This window comes from Rhinatrema bivittatum, chromosome 3, assembly GCF_901001135.1.
Source record: "Rhinatrema bivittatum chromosome 3, aRhiBiv1.1, whole genome shotgun sequence".
In the NCBI taxonomy this organism is placed as follows: Eukaryota; Metazoa; Chordata; class Amphibia; order Gymnophiona; family Rhinatrematidae; genus Rhinatrema; species Rhinatrema bivittatum.
In genome coordinates, this window is record NC_042617.1 from 512767377 (window position 1) to 512789070 (window position 21694).

A 21694-nucleotide genomic window follows, 5' to 3' on the forward strand; every position below is an offset into this window, starting at 1 on the left:
CCAGTTCAGGACTCCCACCTCCCCCCCTGCCCCCACTAAAAAAAAGAAAATTAAGTTACCAACTTCCCCCCATAGTCAACCCCCTCCCCCACTCCTGGATGTCATCCTCCCACCTACCCGTTAACTCCAAAAGCAGCCCTCTTCTCTGTGCTGGGATCGCTGTGAACAGTGATCCCGGCCGCTTTCAGAGTAACTTTGGATATTACCTAAGTACGCTTCTAACATACTTTTACACTTCCAGTGTTATTGCCTAAGTAATGCCTAATGTCCTGGGGAAAGGCCAGAGACCAACTCTTTTAGGGAAATATAGGGGAGAACTTTAAGTAACTAAAATATTTTGAATATTCATTGAGTATGAAAATTTAGTAATCTTCACATTCCTTTTTAACACAAAGAAGGAGAAAGAGAGGAGGGAGTGTTTGCAATATGAGAGAGATTTTAGACCCTGCCATTCTTATACACAATTATTGTACTTTGCAGATGTGATATAAGCTGTAAGTTTCTGCTATAAAATTCTAAACAAATTTAAAATATTTTACAGAGTTTAATTTACACATATTTACTAGTTGTATCTTCACGGTCATTCATATTATCTGTCTCTTTTGTTCATTTTTACCCTCTTTTCCAAAGGAAGAAAAATAGGCTTATGAGATTGCCACATCTGTACGTGTATGTTCCCCTCCTCCAATAACAGTTGTCTTTAGTATCTAATTTATGCCAGTTTTGCAATATGTCAGGGAATCCAAGTGTGTCCTGACAGGTTTTTTGTGATCTACACATGTGCATGTTCCAGAAAATTAGGCTCCCTTAGTTCTGGATGGAAGTTCTTTCTAATGAGGAATCTCCACTACTTCATCTTCCGTGTCCTTGTTTCTGTTGTCCCAGCATCATCCATTGCCTTTTTCTATGTGATATCTCAAATGTACCTCGAAAGAGGTACCTTCCAAGTGACAGAGAGCATGTGATGGGCATGGGTAAAGTTCAGGTTTACTATTAAATTGTTTTTCACTACTTTATTTTTTCCCCCTCTGTGTTCTTGTCCTCTACCTCTACCCCATTTCCTATTGCAGCAACATACACACAGTTTCTATTGGCTAGTAGAGTCAGAGTCTCTTACAAGAAGACTCTGTCTCCTCTCTCAGGCCACTAATGGATGTTTACAAGAATAGTATAGACTCTCTGAGACTGAGATCATCATCTTCATATTGTTCACTGGATCAACCAAGTCATTATGTAGCCCTCAACTACTGTGACCAACAAAGTTTTGTGTGTGTCGCTCCCTCTCTCTTTCTTCTATATATACCAAGAACTCAGTGCTGAGGCAGGACAGCAGATAGGTCATATGCATATTTATTTCAGGTTAACTCACTATACATCATCTTGTTGTTTATCATTTATTCAGCAAAACTATCTAACAATGGCTTGGATTTATCAAAATGCACTAAATATTGCATGCGATAGGAAAAGGGGTGTGTTTTATGGTAATAGACAGTTTATCGCAATTTGCGCTAATACCTATGCGAAGCGCTATCTTAGTGCAAATTGCAATAACTTTTTCTCATTTTGCAATAAGTGCAAGAATTATTGTTTTTGCTACATACAACCACTGGGGGGACTATGTTGAGAGAGAGCCTAGCCATAATGCCCTCACACTAGACAGGTATTCAAATCTCTATGGGAGGCCCACCTAGTAACTCGAGGTGAGGTTTAGGTATTAGTGTAGGGGTTAGGGTCCACTTTGACATTCAAAGTGAGACGAACAGAACAGTGCTCTCTTGTGAAGATTTGATGACCTTCGGAGTGAGGAAACTCACTCAAAGATGAGATTTGTGCAATATTCTCTCAACCTAGCTTGATGGACACACTAATACCTAAACGTCATCGGCATTATGGCTAGGCGCTCTCTCTCTCTCTCTCTTCCCCACCCCAGGAGGGCCCTGATAGCTTGGCTGGCTCTCCAGGAGCTTAAAACCACTCAAAACGGCATGTGCGAAAAACATTGCAACTGCAATAAAGCCCTATCACACAGCTTTACGCAAATGAAAAAGGTGTAGTTAAAATTCGCGTTAAAGTCGTGCGATACGGCTTCGCAAAACTGTGAGCTCAGCCCACGGTCAAAATTCCCGCCCCAATATCCTCCCCTTTTTCTCATTTGCATCGCACCAAATGTTATGGTGCTTTCGTATGCATTAAAGGCGTTTTCGCATGCGTTAAGGCATTTTTTGCATGCAAAAACACCATATAGCACTTTGATACATGACCCCCAATATCTGCTGCTTATGTAACATTACAGAATTATTTTCAATTGAGTTCTCTGTCATCTATAAATAAATATGGAAGATATCTAAGTTGTTTTACTCTATAAATAGCTAGATGGAGATAATTCAATGGCCAACTAGCATGGGTTTGCAGTAGTAAGATGTCTTGTTCTCTCTCTGTCTGCCATTCTCCAGCTACTGCACCAGAATCGTCAGGCTATTCTCAACCAGTTTGGTGGAAGTGGTCCTGTTAGCCTTAACATGAGGCCTGGAATACAACAACCAATAACACCTCAGGTAATGACTGAAAGCAATGTTAATTCTACTTATCAGCCCTCCAGGATCTTAGTAATGTTGTCCTCATCTGTTTCAATCATTCTTTTACCTAAGCCAAGATACTGCAGTGCTACATATCTTAACTATTGCTTTTCCTCCCTTTTCCACTCCCCTTATCATAATACCTGCTTGAGGAATAGGAAGACTACTATGACAATTACTTTCCAAATGTAAGAAAATTTAAGACATAGGACCCTAATACTGGAACATGGCTAAGAACCCATGGAATTTTTCTTGGACAGATACTGTGATGTGTAGTGATTTGACCTATACTCATCTATCTGTTTGTTTCCGTGGGGTTATATAATTTGCCTTGAGCTAATAATAAAAAGACATGAGAAAAATAAATAAATGAGGAGTGGAAGAGTAGCATAGTGATTAGAGCTGCAAGCTGAGAACCAGGGAAGCCAGGGTTCAAATTCCACTACTGCTCTTTGTTACATTGAGCAAGTCACTTCACCCTCCATTGCCTCAGGTAAAAACTTGGGGGTATATTTACTAAGCCACATTAGGCAGTTACCACAAGGTATTTCACCCCAAATATTGCCAAAATGGTAATGAGCTACTTTGCATCCAAATGCTTTGAAAATGATTGGGGCATAATTTGAATAGCGGACATCTGGCGCCATTTTGATTCAGATGGTGCAGGGCCGGGAGCCTAGGGGGTGCTCTGAGCCCCCCACTAAGCCACCAGGTTTTTAAAGGTATGCCTGTGGATGGGAGGAAGGGGGAAGTTTGGAGGGGGTCTTACTGCAAAAGGATGGGTTGGGAATGGGGAGAGGCATTTGCCATACAGTTGAAAACTTTTAATTTTTTACAGTAAGGCTGCTTCTACAGGTGGCGGAGGTGGTGGGGACTGGGGTCCTACACATTTGGGGGAGATTAATTTGGGCCGCTATGGCTCTCTAACAAGATGGAAGGCTTGGGCGAAGATACTGCCATCGCACAGCATTTGGGGCCTACTAACCCGCAATATTTTTTCCATAGTATTTTAGCGCCAGGAAAAATATCGCAGAGTTTCCTAAATTGCAGTACTGAGTACCGCAGCTTAGTAAATCCCTGCAGTATTTTCCCCTCCAGGGAATACCTACTATACCTGAATATAATTTGCATTGAGCTACCAATGAAAAAGCGTGATCTAAATAAATAAAATAAAATACATTTATGTAAACCTGAGTGGTGAAGCAGAAAATTTCTAATGATTGGCTTAGTTAGCAGCATTACATACTGTTGTATGGGGGTCCCTGGCTTAGGAATGGTTTTGCACCTTTCAGCTGCTCAAGCTGATATTTTGGAGAAAGCAGAGAAAGCTCTTCTGTGTTTTAGTCTGTTGAATGAATAAGTAATACTGTTAGGTAGTATCCTTTCCTCCTTCCCATTCAAAGATAAAGTTCGACAGTCATAATTTTCTCTGAAGAAAAGTAATTCCACAAGTCACAGACATGAGTTACTTGACCTTGCTCAGCACTAAATGAACGGATTCTTCCAGAGCTTTCTGGAAAGGGCAAAAACATTTCATTGATACAAGATAGTTTCTTTTCTGCCACAGCCCCATAGTTCCCCTCGATCCTTTTTTCTCCCACTGAGACATCAGAAGAAGTCTTTCATCTGGGATCCTGCAGAGCTAGAGAAACTGACCTTTTTCCTTTTCTTCAGGGTTTGTTGCCTCATATCCCCTAGATTACCCTCATTAGGCTTTTACATTATTGAAGTTCCAATATTCTTAATCGATCACTGAACTGACTTGTATTATTTTTCTTCAATTTGGCCACACCAGCAGGCCACCTAGCTGAATTTTTTCATCAGTTTGTACTGTCCTAGTGAGGAGGAAAATGTCTTCTTTTGATTTTACGTCACAGATTTTTCTTACTATGTCAAAAGCAGACTGGAACTTTAATTTCTGTTTCTAATGCAAACTGAAAATATCTATTACTGAGCATTGCATAGCTTGCTACAAGTTACCCAGAAGGGGTTTAGGCCCTAAAAAGAGGCTTCAGGCTTTAGGCTTTTCAAACAAGTGTTTTATATAGAGAACAAAGAAGTGGATAATAAATAAAGCAGGCAACAGAACATCAACACACAGCACATAATTAAAAGTTGTGCGTATTTTATTAATCTATTACACATATAAATGGACAAGATTCATGACATTTATCAAGTAATTTTTATTTTTGAAACTATGTAACCGAAACCTTTTTGGCACTCTGATAGAAAGAATTACCCAACGTTAATATTATTTTACGTGCTTATCTGTGAACCATTGTGATGGTATATAACTTAACGACCCAATAAATAAAATAAATAAATCTTATTAATGTCATAGGATAAACTTGTGTAAGTAATTGGACAAACGATTTTAGTGGTCTGGGATTTTTGTTTAGGTATTAACAAGGCAGATCGATTTAATTTAGATACATGTGTGAAACCATAATCTATGCACTCCTCTGGATACCCTATTTCTAAAAATCGTGCTTTCATCTCTGAAGATCTTTTTTCAAAAGTACATTGATTTGTGCATAGCCTTTTTAATCTCAAAAATTGGGTATAAGGCAAGTTCCTCATGAGCGATCTACTATGGCAGCCCTCAGATTGTAAATATTTATTTGTATCTGTAGGTTTTCTGTATACATCAGTGCAAAAACCAAAATTGGTCCGAATAATTAAAATGTCTAAAAAGGCAATTTTGTTTTTATTGTGGACCATATTAAATTTAAGGTTATAGTCCAATACATTAAACCAGTCCTTAAATTCCATTAGATCCTCTATTTTACCCTTCCAAATCAAGAAGATATCATCAATATATCTCTTCCACAATAATATGTTCTCTGTGTATTTATGCTTTTTTAATCGATTTAACTCAAATTTAGCCATATACAGATTTGCAATTGAAGGAGCCATGGCTGACCCCTTTGCCACCCTCTTTGTTGGGGTGCATAGATTATGGTTTCACACATGCATCTAAATTAAATCGATCTGCCTTGTTAATATCTAAATAAAAATCCCAGACCACTAAGATTGTTTGTCCAATTACGTACACAAGTTTGTCCTTTGACATTAATAAGATAATAAAGAAATACTGGCACGTGATACAAGTTTTACCAGTTTTCAAAGATAGAGAAGTTATGGTTGCGAATAATTGAGATAAGAATCTAAATGATTATATATCACTGTCAGCATTACCGTCACATCATCCCCTGGATATTAGACCAGTGGGCCACAGACCATGTGGCCATTGCAGTGTCTGCACTGAGAATATGCACACCAAAAGTATAACTATTTATTCCATTAATAAAGAATTTTATCTAGACAGTTTTACCAACTGCAAGCATGCAGGGGTTGTGTATGCAGTTATTTGTCCCTGCAAAAAAATGTATGTGGGTAAAACAATAAGACCTTTTAACAAAAGGATTATAGAACATAAGAGTGCCATTAATAGGAAAAGTGAGGGTAAACCACTGGTGGAACATTCTGTCCTAGCAGGGCACACTTTCAAAGATTATAAATTCTGTGTCATCAAGAAACCAAAATTAAACTGGAGAGGTGGAGATTTGAATAGTATTCTTCTTAGGTTAGAACAAAAATATATTTATGATTTTAAAACTCTCATACCGAGCGGCTTGAATAATGAAATTGATTATACAGTGTACTTGTAATTCTGACCTCTCCAATATCTTACTTCATTATGATATTTAAAGACTGTTTATTTTATTTATTTAACTCTTTTCTATACCGACCTTCATGGTGAATAACCATATCATATAATATTGTAAATATTTTACTTCAGTATAATTTATTTAACTACTGTCTCCTTTCTCCCCCAGTTCTAGCAACCCTGTTATATTGTAACTTTATTGTTTCTTATGCACTTGTTATATGTACTAAGTTACTGCACCCCTTGTTATCTGTATACTGGCATGATATGATTGTATCATGAATGCCGGTATAAAAAAGCTCTAAATAATAAATAATAATAAATAATATCAGATTGGTTTACACAGAACTGGGTAAACTGTAACAAAGAACAATCATTTAACAGAGGAAGCGAAAAAGTTACATTCAACAAGGAAGGTAAACTTGGAGGCTTAGGCAGCCGGAAGGATAAGGCCAAAGAGGGCATTAACTATGAACATAATATAATTGAGGATTAAGGGCTTGTGCTTAATAGGAACTTAGAGGAGGTACGAAGTACCATAGTTTGTGAAGAGTGTTAGGCCAGTTAGTATGTATCAGGGGAAAGTGAGAAGGCTTGGCGGAAGAGCCAAGTCTTGAGTTTTTTCCTGAATGTTAGATGGCAGGGTTCCAGTCTCAGGTCTGTGGGGATGTTGTTCCAAATAGCTGGGCCTGTTGTCGAGAAAGCTCGGTCTTTGGTCGAGGTGAGGTGAGTGGCTTTGGTTGGAGGGGCTTGCAGAGTTCCTTTGTAGACTTCTCTAATTGGTCTGTTGGAGGTGTGGAGTTTGAAGGGGATTTCGAGGTCGAGCTGAAGGCGGTTGTGGATAGATTTGTGTATTAAGGAGAGTGATTTGTGTAGAATTCTGTAGTTAACTGGTAACTGAGTATGGGAGAGATGTGTTCTCCCCGGCTGGTGTTGGTCAAAATTCTAGCCGTGGCATTTTGTATCATCTGTAGCGGTTTGGTAGTAGAGCTGGGGAGTCCTAGGAGAAGATATGTGGATATATAGTGACACCGGTATGATTGTAAGCCACTGCATAGTGGAAATATATATTAACTTTGAGGGTGCGTGCTGTGGAGGAAGCAGGTAAGATTTTGGAAGAGGCTGGTATCAGAGTTAAACAAGATCCCAAACCACTGTCTAGGAGGGAGAGATTAAAATGAAAGAGTGTGCGCCGAAGGAACTCTGATAATTCTGCAGTCACTGAAGATGTTATTACACAAGTGTCTTCTGAAAGTCAACGTTGATTTCTGGAGTTGATATGCATTGGAAGGATAATTTACCTATTGGTGATCTTGGACATTGGCTGCCTGGGGAATTGGACAATTTTCTCAGTGGAAGGGAGTGGACAGTGGAGTGCCTCAGGGATCTGTATTGGGACCCTTACTTTTCAATATATTTATAAATGATCTGGAAAGAAATACGACGAGTGAGATAATCAAATTTGCAGATGATACAAAATTGTTCAGAGTAGTTAAATCACAAGCAGATTGTGATAAATTGCAGGAAGACCTTGTGAGACTGAAAAATTGGGCATCAAAATGGCAGATGAAATTTAATGTGGATAAGTGCAAGGTGATGCATATAGGGAAAAATAACCCATGCTATAGTTACACAATATTAGGTTCCATATTAGGTGCTACTACCCAAGAAAGAGATCTAGGCGTCATAGTGGATAACACATTGAAATCATCGGATCAGTGTGCTGCAGCAGTCAAAAAAGCAAACAGAATATTGGGAATTATTAGAAAGGGAATGGTGTATAAAACGGAAAATGTCATAATGCCTCTGTATCACTCCATGGTGAGACCACACCTTGAATACTGTGTACAGTTCTGGTCGCTGCATCTCAAAAAAGATATAATTGCTTTGGAGAAGGGCTACCAAAATGATAAGGGGAATGGAGCAGCTCCCCTATGAGGAAAGACTAAAGAGGTTAGGACTTTTCAGCTTGGAGAAGAGACAGCTGAGGGGGGATATGATAGAGGTGTTTAAAATCATGAGAGGTCTAGAACGGGTAGATGTGAATCAGTTATTTACTCTTTCGGATAATAGACTAGGGGGTACTCCATGAAGCTAGCATGTGGCACATTTAAAACTAATCGGAGAAAGTTCTTTTTTACTCAACGCACAATTAAACTCTGGAATTTGTTGCCAGAGGATGTGGTTAGTGCAGTTAGTATAGCTGTGTTTAAAAAAAAAGGATTGGATAAGTTCTTGGAGGAGAAGTCCATTACCTGCTATAAATTAAGTTGACTTAGAAAATAGCCACTGCTATTACTAGCAATGGTAACATGGAATAGACTTAGTTTTTGGGTACTTGCCAGGTTCTTATGGCCTGATTGGCCACTATTGGAAACAGTATGCTGGGCTTGATGGACCCTTGGTCTGACCCAGTATGGCATGTTCTTACGTTCTTTTTATTTTTTGGGATTGAACCAAATGCCTGTTTTTTGTCTGTATTTATTTATTTATTTATTTAAAGTCTTTTTTATACCGAAGTATAGCAAAAAATGCCTTCACTCCGGTTTACAGAATAACAACTTGATACATAAAACTAACAATGTGAAAGAGAATCCAAATAAAACAAGCAATGAACAATATATTACACACATATTACACACACAATATATTACACACATATTACACACACACACACACAATATATTTGTGTGTGTGTGTGTGTGTAATATGCATTGTACTGAATTTGGGAATGGTATGGGCTTGTGGCACCATCATTGGAGGGGTATATTGTTCCCCTGAGGAGGGTGTACCGGGGGTTGCACATCTGTTGATATGGTTGGGGGGTGGTTGGGGAAGAGTGGGTGGTGGAGGGGGGTCATAGCTAATTTCGGGGAAAGTGGGTTGGGTGTGGTTATGGATGAGCAATGAATGATGTTCTCTTCTTTTTGCTTAAGATGGCTAATATTAACGTAAGAACTTTAAATGTTAAAGGATTAAACTCCCCGATGAAACGCCAACTTATGTATAAAGATCATCTGGGGCCTTGATATTTTTTGTCCATGAAACATAATTAAAGAAACAAGATGAGAGGTTAATGAATAATCTTTTTTTTCTTATATGGTGTTTGCATCTAATTTGGTTCATATTAAACATGGAGGGCTGAGAATTTTGTTTGCTAAATGCTTCATAATGCCTCCCAAAGTAATTATATCTTTTATTCAGATAGATGGGGCTTTTAGCCACTAACATTGACACAATAGCATGGGCTGATCATGCCCCCATTGAGTGTATTTTCTCCTTTACTCAAAAAGAACCTGGACTAAGGTTTTGGAAAATGAATGGCTCTTTGTTGATTGATGTTAAAGTATGTGAACAATTGAGGACAGCAATCCAGGAATATTTTAATTCAATTACCAGGATAATGTCACTGCGCAGACTACGTGAGATTTAAGGCAGTTATCCATGGCAGGTTGATTTCCTTGGCAGCAGCTAAAAAAAAAAAAGAGAAATGTAAAGAGAGGGTTCATCTGACTGAAGCCATTAGTAATTTAGAGCATTTACATAAAAGAACTGTTGACCCCATAATTCTTAGCAATCTAACAGGGTCATTTATCATTTCATGATAGGGCCTTAATGCACGCCTTAAGGTGATAACGCATGCATTAATGTCCTAATGCATGCGATAAATAATGCAACGCAAATGCCACATTGAATATTCCAGTGGGAGGAGTTTGGGGAGGAGTTAATGGTAATGAAGGTCGGTAGCGCCCAATGCGATACAGCAACCCAACTTTTCATCCTTTATAATGACTACAAATCTTTAGTGATGTCAATTTTACTGAGTACTTCAGAATGTTTCTGTAACACCACCCTCCAACCCACCCACCACCTTCTGAAACCCATCCCAATTCAAATTTCCCCTCTACAGTAGTACATATATTTATAGCATTTTGATAAATCTAGGGGTAAATATAAAAAACAGGCAACTTAATGCACTTTCTGCAGAAGAGATGCAGTATAAATTAGATTTAGCAATACTATCTTTTTTTTTTTTTAATTTGGCAATAACCCTTGTAGACTCTTAGTTTAGAAATTGAAAATTCAACAGTCCCTAAAGCAAATTACCAAAATTAAGGAGGAGTAGAGAGGGTTTTTATTTGATAATGATTCATCAGAGAAATTATTTATCTGATTCTATAGTAAATTGTATACAGTGAACCAATCCATATGGGATGTGGAAATTGACTAGTATTTAATCACATTACACTCCCTTCAGTTTCTCAGGAAGCTCAAATGAGATTGGACAAAGACATTTCTGGACAAGAAGTCATGGCATCTATCATGTCATTAAAACAGAATAAGTCGCCAGAACTTGATGGGTTCTGGCGACTGCAACTGACAATGGGATTCTAAGAGTTTCATCATGAGTGAAACTTTAAAATATGTATTTTTTTATTTACAATTTTAATTGTACATCTATACACAATAGATAAAGAAAATCATACGCCATGTCTCTCATAGGAAACAAAAAAGGAAAAGCACATATTTCCTTAACAATGAAACTAACATCCAGCATAGGTACGATACAGTCCACATTACTGGGGGTGGGAGCTACGAAGTATAAACTAAGATAAAATAGCAGGTTAACCTTGAGTGTGTCCCAGATAAAAAAGATTCTGTTTGCCAGATCCAGGGACCATTTGAGAGATCTACCGGACAACTGAATCTGTCTACCAGGATGTTGGCTTTACCCAGACAACATTAGCCCTGGGGGAAATTCTGTGCTACTGCGGAGCGCAGAATTTGCACAGAATTCCCTCCTGCACAGAATTGCCATATTCTGCACAGAATTGCCAAATTCTGCGCAGAAAATGGCAGAGGAAACTCTGGCATGCCACGAATGGAGCGTGAGAAGATGAAGGCTCCCATGTGCTGCGGGACGCTCGCGGCGAAGATGAAGGCTCCGGTGAGAGTGAATGTCTGTGTGTGAGAAAAGAGGGAGAGGGGTGTGAGAAGAGAGGGAGAGGAGGGGCTGTGAGAGAAGGGAGGGAGGCTGAAAGAGCAGTGAGAGAGGTGTGAGAATAGGGGATGGGAGGGGCTGTGAAAGAGGGGAGGGTGAGAAAGCAGGGAGAGGGGTATGAGAGAGGGGAGGGTGAGAGAGAGAGCAGGGGGATGAGAGAGCCGGGGGTGAGCATGAGGGTGTGAGAGAGAGCATAGGAGGTGAGAGATGGGGGGGGGGGGGGGGGGGAGGGTTGCTTGAGTGTGGGTGCCAGAGAGAGGAAACCTATATGAGGAGATTGTGAAGGAGTGTGTATGTGTGTGAGAGATTGGGAGCTCGTGTGTATGAAAAAGGGATTGTGTGTATGTGTGGGTGCTAGCCTGAGTGAAGGGATTGTGTATGTGTGAGACAGAGTCTGTGTGAAGGAGTGCATGAGAGAGAGACATAGGTAGCTTGTGTGAGAGAGAAAGGGAGCATGTGTGGGTGTTTATGCAAGAGAAGAGGGACCCTGTATGAGGTGTGTGCGAGAGAGTGAGGGAACCTGTATGAGGGTGTGTGTATATGTACTAGAGAGAGGGAGCATGTGTGTGAGAGAGAAAGAGAGAGGGACATATAGGGAGCCTATGTGAGGGGCAGTACTGAGAATGGGGTCAAACTCTGGAACTAGCGATAGAGTGGAAGGGGTTAAGCCTAGAGATGGAGGGGAGAGGAGTAGTGGCCTGAAAGGGCAAAGTGACCAGGAGAGTAGGGAGAGCGAATAGAACGGACACTCTTACAGTGAATTTCTAGGGAAATTTTGCTCAGAATATGTAAAATTCTTCTTCTCTAAGTAATAACTTTTTCTGTATTAATTTAAAATGTAATTACTTAAAGACTGTCATGTAAATTGTGTTATTTTGACCAATATAAAGTTTGCAGAATTTTAAGGTGGTGCGCAGAATTTTAAATTTTTCTGCACAGAATTCCCCCAGGAGTAACAACATCCTGGTAGGTGCCACAGTGCAAGCTGCGCACTTGCACAGGGTGGTGGCTCAGAGGCGGTGACAGCCTGGCATGCTGTGGCCCAAGAGTAATACAAGGCCCTGTGGCTACTGGCTGAGCCCAACCTGTCAGCAGCCAAAGAAAATGAGAAGCTCCAGCCACCTGTGGGGGTTCATCCTGCCCACATACAAAAAAGATCAGGAGTGGTTGAGCTTGAGGTGAGTATGTGTGAGTGAAATACACATAGCAGTGAGAATCAAAGTTTATAAGGACCCCACGTTAACAACCTGGAAGCTGAAATAACACAAAAATTATCTACTCTCCTCTTTATCTCTCAGAAATGTTCTAAATGAGTGGGATCAGTGAATACAAATTTGTTGGTCTGATACGAATCTAAACATTTGCATGGAAATCTAAGAAAAAAAGTGGCTCCCAATGCTAATATATGTATATCAACAGCCATAAACAGAAAGGTACCAGCTTTCTGCTCCAGGAGGCAATATAAGGAAGAGTAATGGCAGATACCGTCTACTGTCACTGGGGACAGGTCTTCTGTACATATATCTTTTCATACTTCAACTGGCCAAAACCATGATGAAACTCAGAAGGTACCAGCAAATAATCCTAGTTCATTTTTGGCTAAGACAAATTTGGATTCCATTTCTTTGGGATTTATCCCTAAAGAAACAATTCAAGTTGGGAACTTTCACAACTTTGATTACACAGATCCAGGATCCAACATTGAGTCTCTGGCCCTTTCAGGCTGGCTATTGAAGGACACAATACAGTCTCTCAGTTTCTCCGAAAACGTGTGTAAGTGCTGCCTGCTAGAAATGGTTTAAGCGGAGATGATTTATTATGTGGTGTGAGGGCAAAGGCTCTAGATCAGTGGTCTTCACTATTTTTTAAGCAGGAGCCACTTTGGATCCAATTGGGCTGGAGTTGTAGGTGGGGTTTCTCCTCCAATGTTGTGGTCAACTGGGTGTAGATAGAGGGTCCCCATCCAATGTCTCAACTAGCTGGTCCCCTTTACAATGATGCCAGCCCCCTTCCCGACCCTCTATCAAGCACTACTCCCTCCTCTCTCCCCTGGTCGCCCCAGCATCCTCCCCCTCTCTCCTCCTGTACCTGCCCAGTAGCCTCCTCTTCTCCCCAACATCAGTGGTGTCTCTTTTTCTCCCCCTTGCCCACTTGGAATATCTGTCTCTCACATACATACTGTCACACACATTCTGTGAAGAACACTACAGTAAAGCTTATCTATAACTCCTGTTTCCATACCAACTTTTGTACCTAAACAAGGAAGATCACTGGAAAGCATCAGGCCAAAAGCAAAGGCAGTACAGTATATATTTCATTTTATCATTCTTTTTGTTTGTTTTTTTTTTTTTTTAAATGCCCATGCATTGCACATTAGAAGTCCTAATTTTAAACACTCTAGGTTCTAGAAGCTGTAGCATAGAATGTTACTGTCAGGCCTGTGCAAGAGAACCAAGGGTCTTACCTCTCTCCATGGCACCCTTCTGTGGCTACATTGCACGTGCCCATCAGCTACTGGACACTGTCCGGTTAAGAGAGGAGTTGATGTTTTTATGTTAGACTTGGGGTTGAAGCTTCCCAGCATGGCAGAGTGTGGAATGGCAGGAGGCAGCCTGACCAACCTCCACAGCTGTCACTTGCTCCCCATGTGAGCTGTGGAGAATACTGGATTAAGGCAGGGATTCACTAAACCCCACAATATTTTATCAAGAGAGGCATATTATCCTGTTATAGGTCAGGGTGGCCTTACCTTAGAAAGGTATATCAGGACTCAAAATGTAGGAGCTGTGGTGACATTGGTCACCCATCTGAGATTGTCCTCCACTGAGGACATTTGCAAGACTGCAAAGTGGAATTGGCCAATCATTCCCATTCCATTAATGTCTGGACACAGCCTCCTGGAAGAATAGTACATTTGAACTGTCCGTCCTCCACAGTTCTTTTTGAAAGATAGCATCAAACTTAGTCCCTCCTAGGTCCCATTTTATTTTTGGATTTCTTTCCTGTTGTTCAAAAATATGAATTTTCCCAATAAAAATAGATTTTTCTTGTTGTTTACTATTTTGTTAAAAACAACCCTTAGCCATGGAGTCCCATATTGTGAGACTTGGTGAACTGCATTTCTTCAGAGAAAGTGAACTTGCAGGTCTGTTGCTAGCAATTCACCAGTTTCACATGCCTTTCAAATTTCTCATCCCCTAATATATGTCTCTGAGAGCAATAGCAGGCCTAGGGGAGCATGGGAACTATCATACATGAGCTATGAAATGCTTTTATGCGTTTCCAGAAAGAGAGCTGGAAGAATCTATCCATTTGACACTACCTGTGGTCATGTGACCTCTGTGTGAGACTAATGAACTGTGGTCTTCAGTGAACACCTGTTACAAATAAGCAACTTTGCTTTCCATGTTGGAAGAGAGAAAAACCTTGGATCAGCAGTATATATTTTTGGGGGTAGGATGGGAGGAGAAGGGAAGGGTAGGTAGGAGATCCAGTGTGGAAGAATATGTCCATGATTTTGATGGATGTTCCAAACTTAGGGAGTCATTTATCAAATTGCTTTATGGCGTTTTCGCACACATTAAGGCATTTTCGCATGCAAAAAACGCCTTAAGGCACGCGAAAACACCACAATGCATGGTGCGATGCTCATTTGGAAAAGGGGGAGGAGTTTGGGGCGGGATTTCTGGTTCTCTCAACCTAGCTTGATGAACTCTCTACCTGGGAAACATCAGGCTAGGTTGAGAGAACATTGTACAAATCTTGTCTTTGTGAGAGTTTCCTCACTCTGAAGGTCATCAAATCTTCACAAGAGTGTACTGTTCTGTTCGTATGTCTCACTCTGAATGTCAAAGGGGCCCCTAACCCCTACACTACAACTGAAACCTCAAGTTACTAGGTGGGCCTCATATAGAGGTATAAATACCTAAGTACTATAAGGGCCTTATAGCTAGTCTCTCTCTCTCTCTCTCTCTCTCTCTCTCTCTCTCTCTCTCTCTCTCTCTCTCTCTCTCTCTCTCTCTCTCCCCTCCCCCCAGTGATAGTGGTTTTTATAAATGTACATCAGTTTAAACAACCTTCTAAAAGATTGGAAGGTAGTCTGCAAATGAGTGAAATACATTTTAGGATTTGAATACCTTTTTTTTTTTTTTCTTTTTTAGCAGCAATAGCAAATTTTCCTAATGTATCTCTCAGGCTGAAATCGTTAGTGAGGAGCCCAGATGCACACAATTAAAAGTTCTGGGGCCTATACCTCATTTCTTCGCCTTTCATCCATTTCAACATTCAGGTACTGTAGATACTTCCCTGTCCCCAGAGGGCTCACAATCTAAATTTGTACATGAGATAATAGAGAGTGAAGTGACTGGCCCCCAGGGTCATAAAGAGCAGCAATGGGATTTGAACCCTGACTTCCATGGTTCTTAGCCTGCAAATCTAACCAACACAGTAGCCCACATGAGGGAGATGGAAACCATTTGGTATGCTTTTCCTCTACCTACACTGATGGCAGTTTCCACTTAGTGAAAACCCAATGGAGTTCAACACTAACTTTTGTCCTAAGCTGTTATATTCCCCCACATCCCCTTCTGTATACTCTTCTCATGTAGTTCTTCCTTTCCTATTTTACCTCTCACCTTATTTCTTTCTTAATATGTGATGTTAAGAGAGCATTAGCACAGTTAGGAAAACTAACTTCTACTTATTGCTCAAACTAACATTGCTGGATCTTATTGATCACCAGTAGTCCAATATCCGTATTTGACTAAGATGATTATTCATCTTTTAATACATGCATATGGGGAAAAATATTTCGATGACCAAATATGTCGTGTATACCAAACCTGAATGGAGTGAATTAAAATTGAAAATAATGTTCAGTTTAATGTAAAAAAGTATTTGATTCTTTTATGATTTTATTGGTAGAATTGTTTATCATGTATAGGGTAGATTTTCAAAGCAGCACACATGCGTATGGATGTGCCAATTTTATAACATGCGCGCGCCGGCGCATGCATGTTATAAAACCGGATGGCCACATGGGGGGGGGGGGGGCAAGGCAAATTTTCATAAAATTCGCTCACCGACACAATCGGGCCTTCCCCAATTCCCTCCCAGTCTGCTTTAATTAAGGAGCGGACTGGGAGGGAACTTCCCTACCCGCTAAACCTAACCTACCTTTCCCTAAATGTTTTCTTTTTTACTGCTCTGGAGCAGAAGCAAGTTGCACGTGCACACTTCCCCGGAAGAGCGGCTAATGGCTGCTGTCCCAGCTGGCATCCGTCCCTCCCTACCCTTTCCTGCCCAGACTATGCCCCCAGCCTGCCCCGTTTTCAGGGCCTGTCACTTGTGCGTGTAAGTCCCGATTTTTACGTGCGCGGCCCTTTGAAAATTTGACCGTTTGATTGTTGCTTCCCTTGAGTGAGTTAATTGTATGCTATGCAAGATGTGTTTCATTTTAAGTAATTAACAGGAAAAATGGGAAAACTAAAGCAAGAACCTTGATAAAAGAAATCTGTAGTTTGTTTTTCTTGCCCTAGATATTTCATACGGCATTATCTTGACTCTGGGCAAGTGCGCATGCACATCTCCTGAGAGCTTATGTTTTCTAGCATCCTTTTTGTAGCTGACTGAGCATTTTCTTTGTTCTGCTACTCTTCAGTGGAGAGCTATACAAGAACAATGTTTCATCTACCTTTGCAGCTATGCAGGATGTCCTGATTTAGGTTTTTTTAGTACTAAACACAGAATTAAAGAATAAAGAAACAATAAAAGAAACATTTGTTTTGGTCTATTTGACCTGTCATTTGTTTAACATTAAATCCTTTAGATGTGTCTGTGATATCATTAGAAAGTATTCTGAATTCTCATCCAACATTTGTACCAAAAAGGAAAATGCCTTGTCTAGCATAGCATCTAGAAGATGGAGAATGTTACTTGTTGCAGACTACAGAGACTGTTGGAGGCAACCAATAAACTAATAACACATGGGTCTCAAGCTATATCTGGCATTGATGCTGACCAGGCCATGGGTATTTTTATGGTATCTTATGAAAACAAAATGCCAGACTTCCATCACTCTTGAGACCATGCAGTTAGCAACTTCCCCTCCTATTGATGCCCAGACTGTGAGTTTGCATGGGATAAGAACTTAAGGTTATATTCATCAAAGCTGTTTTCATAACCACAATAGGAAATAATTTTGCATTTAGTAAATAAGAATTGTATTTGCTTGGTCAAGCAGTTAAAGTATGAAAGTTTGGCTATTGTAGTCTGAGCTGTTCTTGGGTATTCAGCATTACAAAGGAACCTATATTTGTTAGGAACCCCAAACCAATGCTGTTACAATATAACTTGTATCTGTTCATGCAAGCAGTAGAAATATCTGCAAAGATTACTGATTTATAGATCCTAAGTAGTCTGCCCAAGGAACCCATTTGCCAAATATCTTCTTTTTTTTATGATATAAGCACTTAATTTCCTTCAGGGCAGGTGAACTAAAATCTGCATATAGAGGATGTATTTTAATATTTCCAATTTGCCATTTTTGAACTGTAGATATAGGTAGATTAATGACCCTTCTGCATTTGTGCTTTATGGTTTCTAGATGACTTGGCAAGGTTGTGATGGATCCCCCAAGCTGCTTGAAAGGGCATTGGGCTTGTAACCATATGGTTATCCTGACAGGTGGCAGAGTTGCCATAACTTTAACGTCCATCCTTTCTTTTGTAGCCGCCTCTGAATGCACAGATGTTGGCACAACGCCAGCGGGAACTGTACAGCCAGCAGCACAGGCAAAGGCAACTTATGCAGCAACGAGCCATGTTAATGAGACAGCAAAGCTTTGGGAACAACCTCCCTCCCTCTGCTGGACTTCCAGTGCCAATGGGAGCCTCCCGCCTTCCTCAGGGTCCACCACAGCAGTTTCCCTATCCCCCCAACTACGGTACAAATCCAGGAAACCCTCCTACTTCTACAAGCCCTTTCTCACCATTGACACCAAACCCTGAGGCAACATTAACCAGTCACACCAGCTTGGTAAACAGGGGAATGATGGGAAATGTTGGAGGACAGTTTGGTGCTGGGATGAATCCTCAGATGCAGCAGAATGTCTTCCAGTATTCAGGATCAGGTATGGAGGAAGAATGTCTTGAGTAATTCAAGAAACCTATATGGGAGGGAGACACAATCATCAAAATTCATGATATTTCATTCCAAGATCTATTGAAAGTGACCTTTATGACATGCTATAATGTAAGGATAAAAGAAAAGAAATAGATGCCTGTAGTCTTAAAACAATCCTTTATTGCAGTGGAGACACAAGGGTAGCCCGACTCTGGCCGAGTTTCGCCGTTTCAAAACGGCTGCCTCAGGGGCTTACAATAATCTTCTTGAATTCATTAGTTATATATCAACTAAGAATATAATGTGATCATATAAAGAGCTGTATGATCTCTTATGTTGCGTCTTGAAGCATTCGCGATAGCAGAACTCCACTAGCAAAGGCAAAGGCCTTTGCTAGTGGAGTTCTGCTATCGCGAATGCTTCAAGACGCAACATAAGAGATCATACAGCTCTTTATATGATCACATTATATTCTTAGTTGATATATAACTAATGAATTCAAGAAGATTATTGTAAGCCCCTGAGGCAGCCGTTTTGAAACGGCGAAACTCGGCCAGAGTCGGGCTACCCTTGTGTCTCCACTGCAATAAAGGATTGTTTTAAGACTACAGGCATCTATTTCTTTTCTTTTATCCTGACGGCTATTATAGATCGCCTTCCTTCGTGCTTTTTGGATGCTATAATGTAATGCAGTGCAGATTACAGTGAATGACTGTAATGAAAATGAATGCAGTGTTGATGGATGGTACTGAAAAGAATCATCTTAATGTGCCTTGATAGTCACCATGAAAGCTACTATATAAAAAAATAATTGTAAGCATAGTTTACTAAGTGTTAGTTTCAGTATGCAGTCTGTTACTATAAAGATGCTTTTAGCATTTTGTATATACTGTTTACATTTTAGAATATAATGCCTAGTATTCTTTGTACATACGTGTACTAATACTAAATGAATTTGACAAAACTGGACTCAGCCTTCATCTGGACACTCCATGTGGGTGGTCAGGCTTAACATAGCACAGATTAGTTGCACTTAATCCTTCAGTACTGGAATCCAGGCATTTTGGAATAGTTGGGCAAAACCGATTAACAAAGCTATACTATAATATTTTGAAATAAAGATAACTATTTTCCTGCACTAATTTATGTCAGCAATCCCCAAATAATATGAATGATTTAAACAGTTTGATGTCACAAATATAGATTATTTATTAAAATAGCTGCAAAGTTTTCATTTATTTTGCAATGACTAATGGAAATAAGATAGTATATTTACGTTCTGGATCAGGCAGCTATTCAAACCAGCTGTGCAAGTGGCTCTCCCCAGTACTTTGATAGCCAGTAATGCAGTATATATAACTAATCTTATTGCTTTGATGCCTTAATCCTGCAGAACATATACTACATATATGACACAATGTCAGGCTCATACCGCTGTGATATAAAAGTAGAGTAGATGAAATGGAAGTGAACTAATCTATGTATTTTGTTTCCCAGGTATGGGTCAACAGGGCGACCCCACTTTTGCTCCTTCTCTCAGTCCAAATAGCCCTCTGATGTCACCTCGAATTGCTCCATCACAGAGCCCCATGCTCTCACAAACCCCAACTACACCTGGCTACCAGTCCCCGGATATAAAGACGTGGCAGCAGAGTGCACTGGGGAGTAATAGGTAAGTGTAATATGCATTTTTTAAATTTGTAAATACTGTGAAAGTGATGGAAAACCTGTGATGCTTGAGACCAATTATATTGGAAAATAAGTAGTACAATATGATGAAGAGGGATTTATTTGTTAGGGTCTGCAGAGTTTGGGATATGGTTGAGCCTAGAGAGGGGAGAGATAGTGATTGTTCTGTAGGTGACCTCTGCTGGCCAAAAGAGTGCACTGAAGAATTCATCTTACCAAGAGAGTCTACTACTTACCCTTGGCTAGGAGATCTCAGTTTGCAAAAGGGACTGTCAGGTAGAAGTATACATGAAAAAGAGTAGAAATCGTGTACCCCCTTCTTCACCTCTCATCCTGCCCTCTTCCCATCTCAAAAGAGGGAGAAAAGCACACATACAGATGGAGAGGGAGATGAAAGAGTAAAGACAGGAGAATGTGTTGCCCCAGAGCATTTAAAAATTCTCATGGGGATATTTTAGAATTATGCTTGAAGATGCTTGATTTTAGTGAAGACTATGATTTATTAGATGGTGTATCAAATTCTAAAAGTGCTGAAGACCACAAAAATAGTCATTTTTAAAAAAGATGCCTTTAAGAGACTGAGGAAAAGGAAAGATTGAAAAGGAATGAAAAAAACCAAACTACTGAGAGAGAGACTAAGAAGAAAAGGGCATAGAATTGTCATAGATGTCAAGGATGATGTCCTTGGCATGGCAGACTACTTGCATATTGAGGGAGTGGAAGCCTTTGTGGTTGCGGTAGGTGGCCTCATCTCCCCCTGGTGCCCTTATAAGGACATGAGTACAATCAATAGCCCCAAGATAGAGGGGGAAGCGTGCTATTTGATAGAAATCAGTCATGATTTGTTCTTGTTGCTGACTGCTCTGAAGGAAGGATACACAGTGATTGTGTTTTTTGGAGAAATGCATCCAGGAACTGCTTGATACACAGTGAGATGGCAGACTGGCTTATTTCAACTGTGAATCCTAGAGGTGTCTGAAAGCTGTCAGTGACCAAAAATACCATGGCAGCAGTGACCTTTATGTGTACTGACAAGATGTGGCCCCTTCAGGTGGTAGGTTGCAGGTCTTGCTCTAACTGCTGACATAGGCACAGTATGGTTTCCTTGTTGAACCTGAACCTGTGCATGACTTGCTGCTCTGAGAGAGCCAAAAACTGCTGTAAGGGTACTTCCTCCTCTGTTCTTTCTGCCTCCTCAGCCATTGTGCCATAAGTTATCCATAAGGCAATTAGAGTCATTTTGAAAAGGTAATCATCACTGACTCACACCACCAGGAGGTCCTAGTAACATGCATTCCTACTGTCTGTATAGTCCTGTATCTTCCAGTAACCCTCCCAATCTGTTCCAGTAATCCTCAATATAAACCAGTTTATCCCAGTTACCACCCAGTATTGTCCAATCTATCCCATGTACACTCCCACCCTCCTTTTGGACCCTGTATCTCAGACACCTTCAATCCTCTGCCCCCCACCCAACACACACAAACATACACATAACCCTGTGTGTCCCAGAGACCCCCTGTATAATCCAAGTATGTCCAAGTTTGGTCCGAGTATGCCCTGCTACTCTCCATTCCATCCTAGCCTGCTTCTGTGTCCACTCACCTTGAAATCCAAGTCCAAGATCAAAAGGAA

At 40.4% G+C, this 21694-nt stretch overlaps 1 protein-coding gene across 3 annotated transcripts in view; it reads left to right on the forward strand.

The window, feature by feature from the left end:
- The window catches only part of NCOA1 (nuclear receptor coactivator 1), a 1093244-nt gene that overhangs the window by 1009472 nt on the left and 62078 nt on the right, over positions 1 to 21694 (forward strand). For all 3 annotated transcript variants that reach the window (XM_029596190.1, XM_029596192.1, XM_029596191.1), the window contains 3 exons: positions 2454 to 2555; positions 17978 to 18377; positions 19868 to 20042. In XM_029596190.1, coding sequence (XP_029452050.1) covers positions 2454 to 2555; positions 17978 to 18377; positions 19868 to 20042 — 677 coding nt within the window. The remainder of the gene's footprint in view (positions 1 to 2453; positions 2556 to 17977; positions 18378 to 19867; positions 20043 to 21694) is intronic.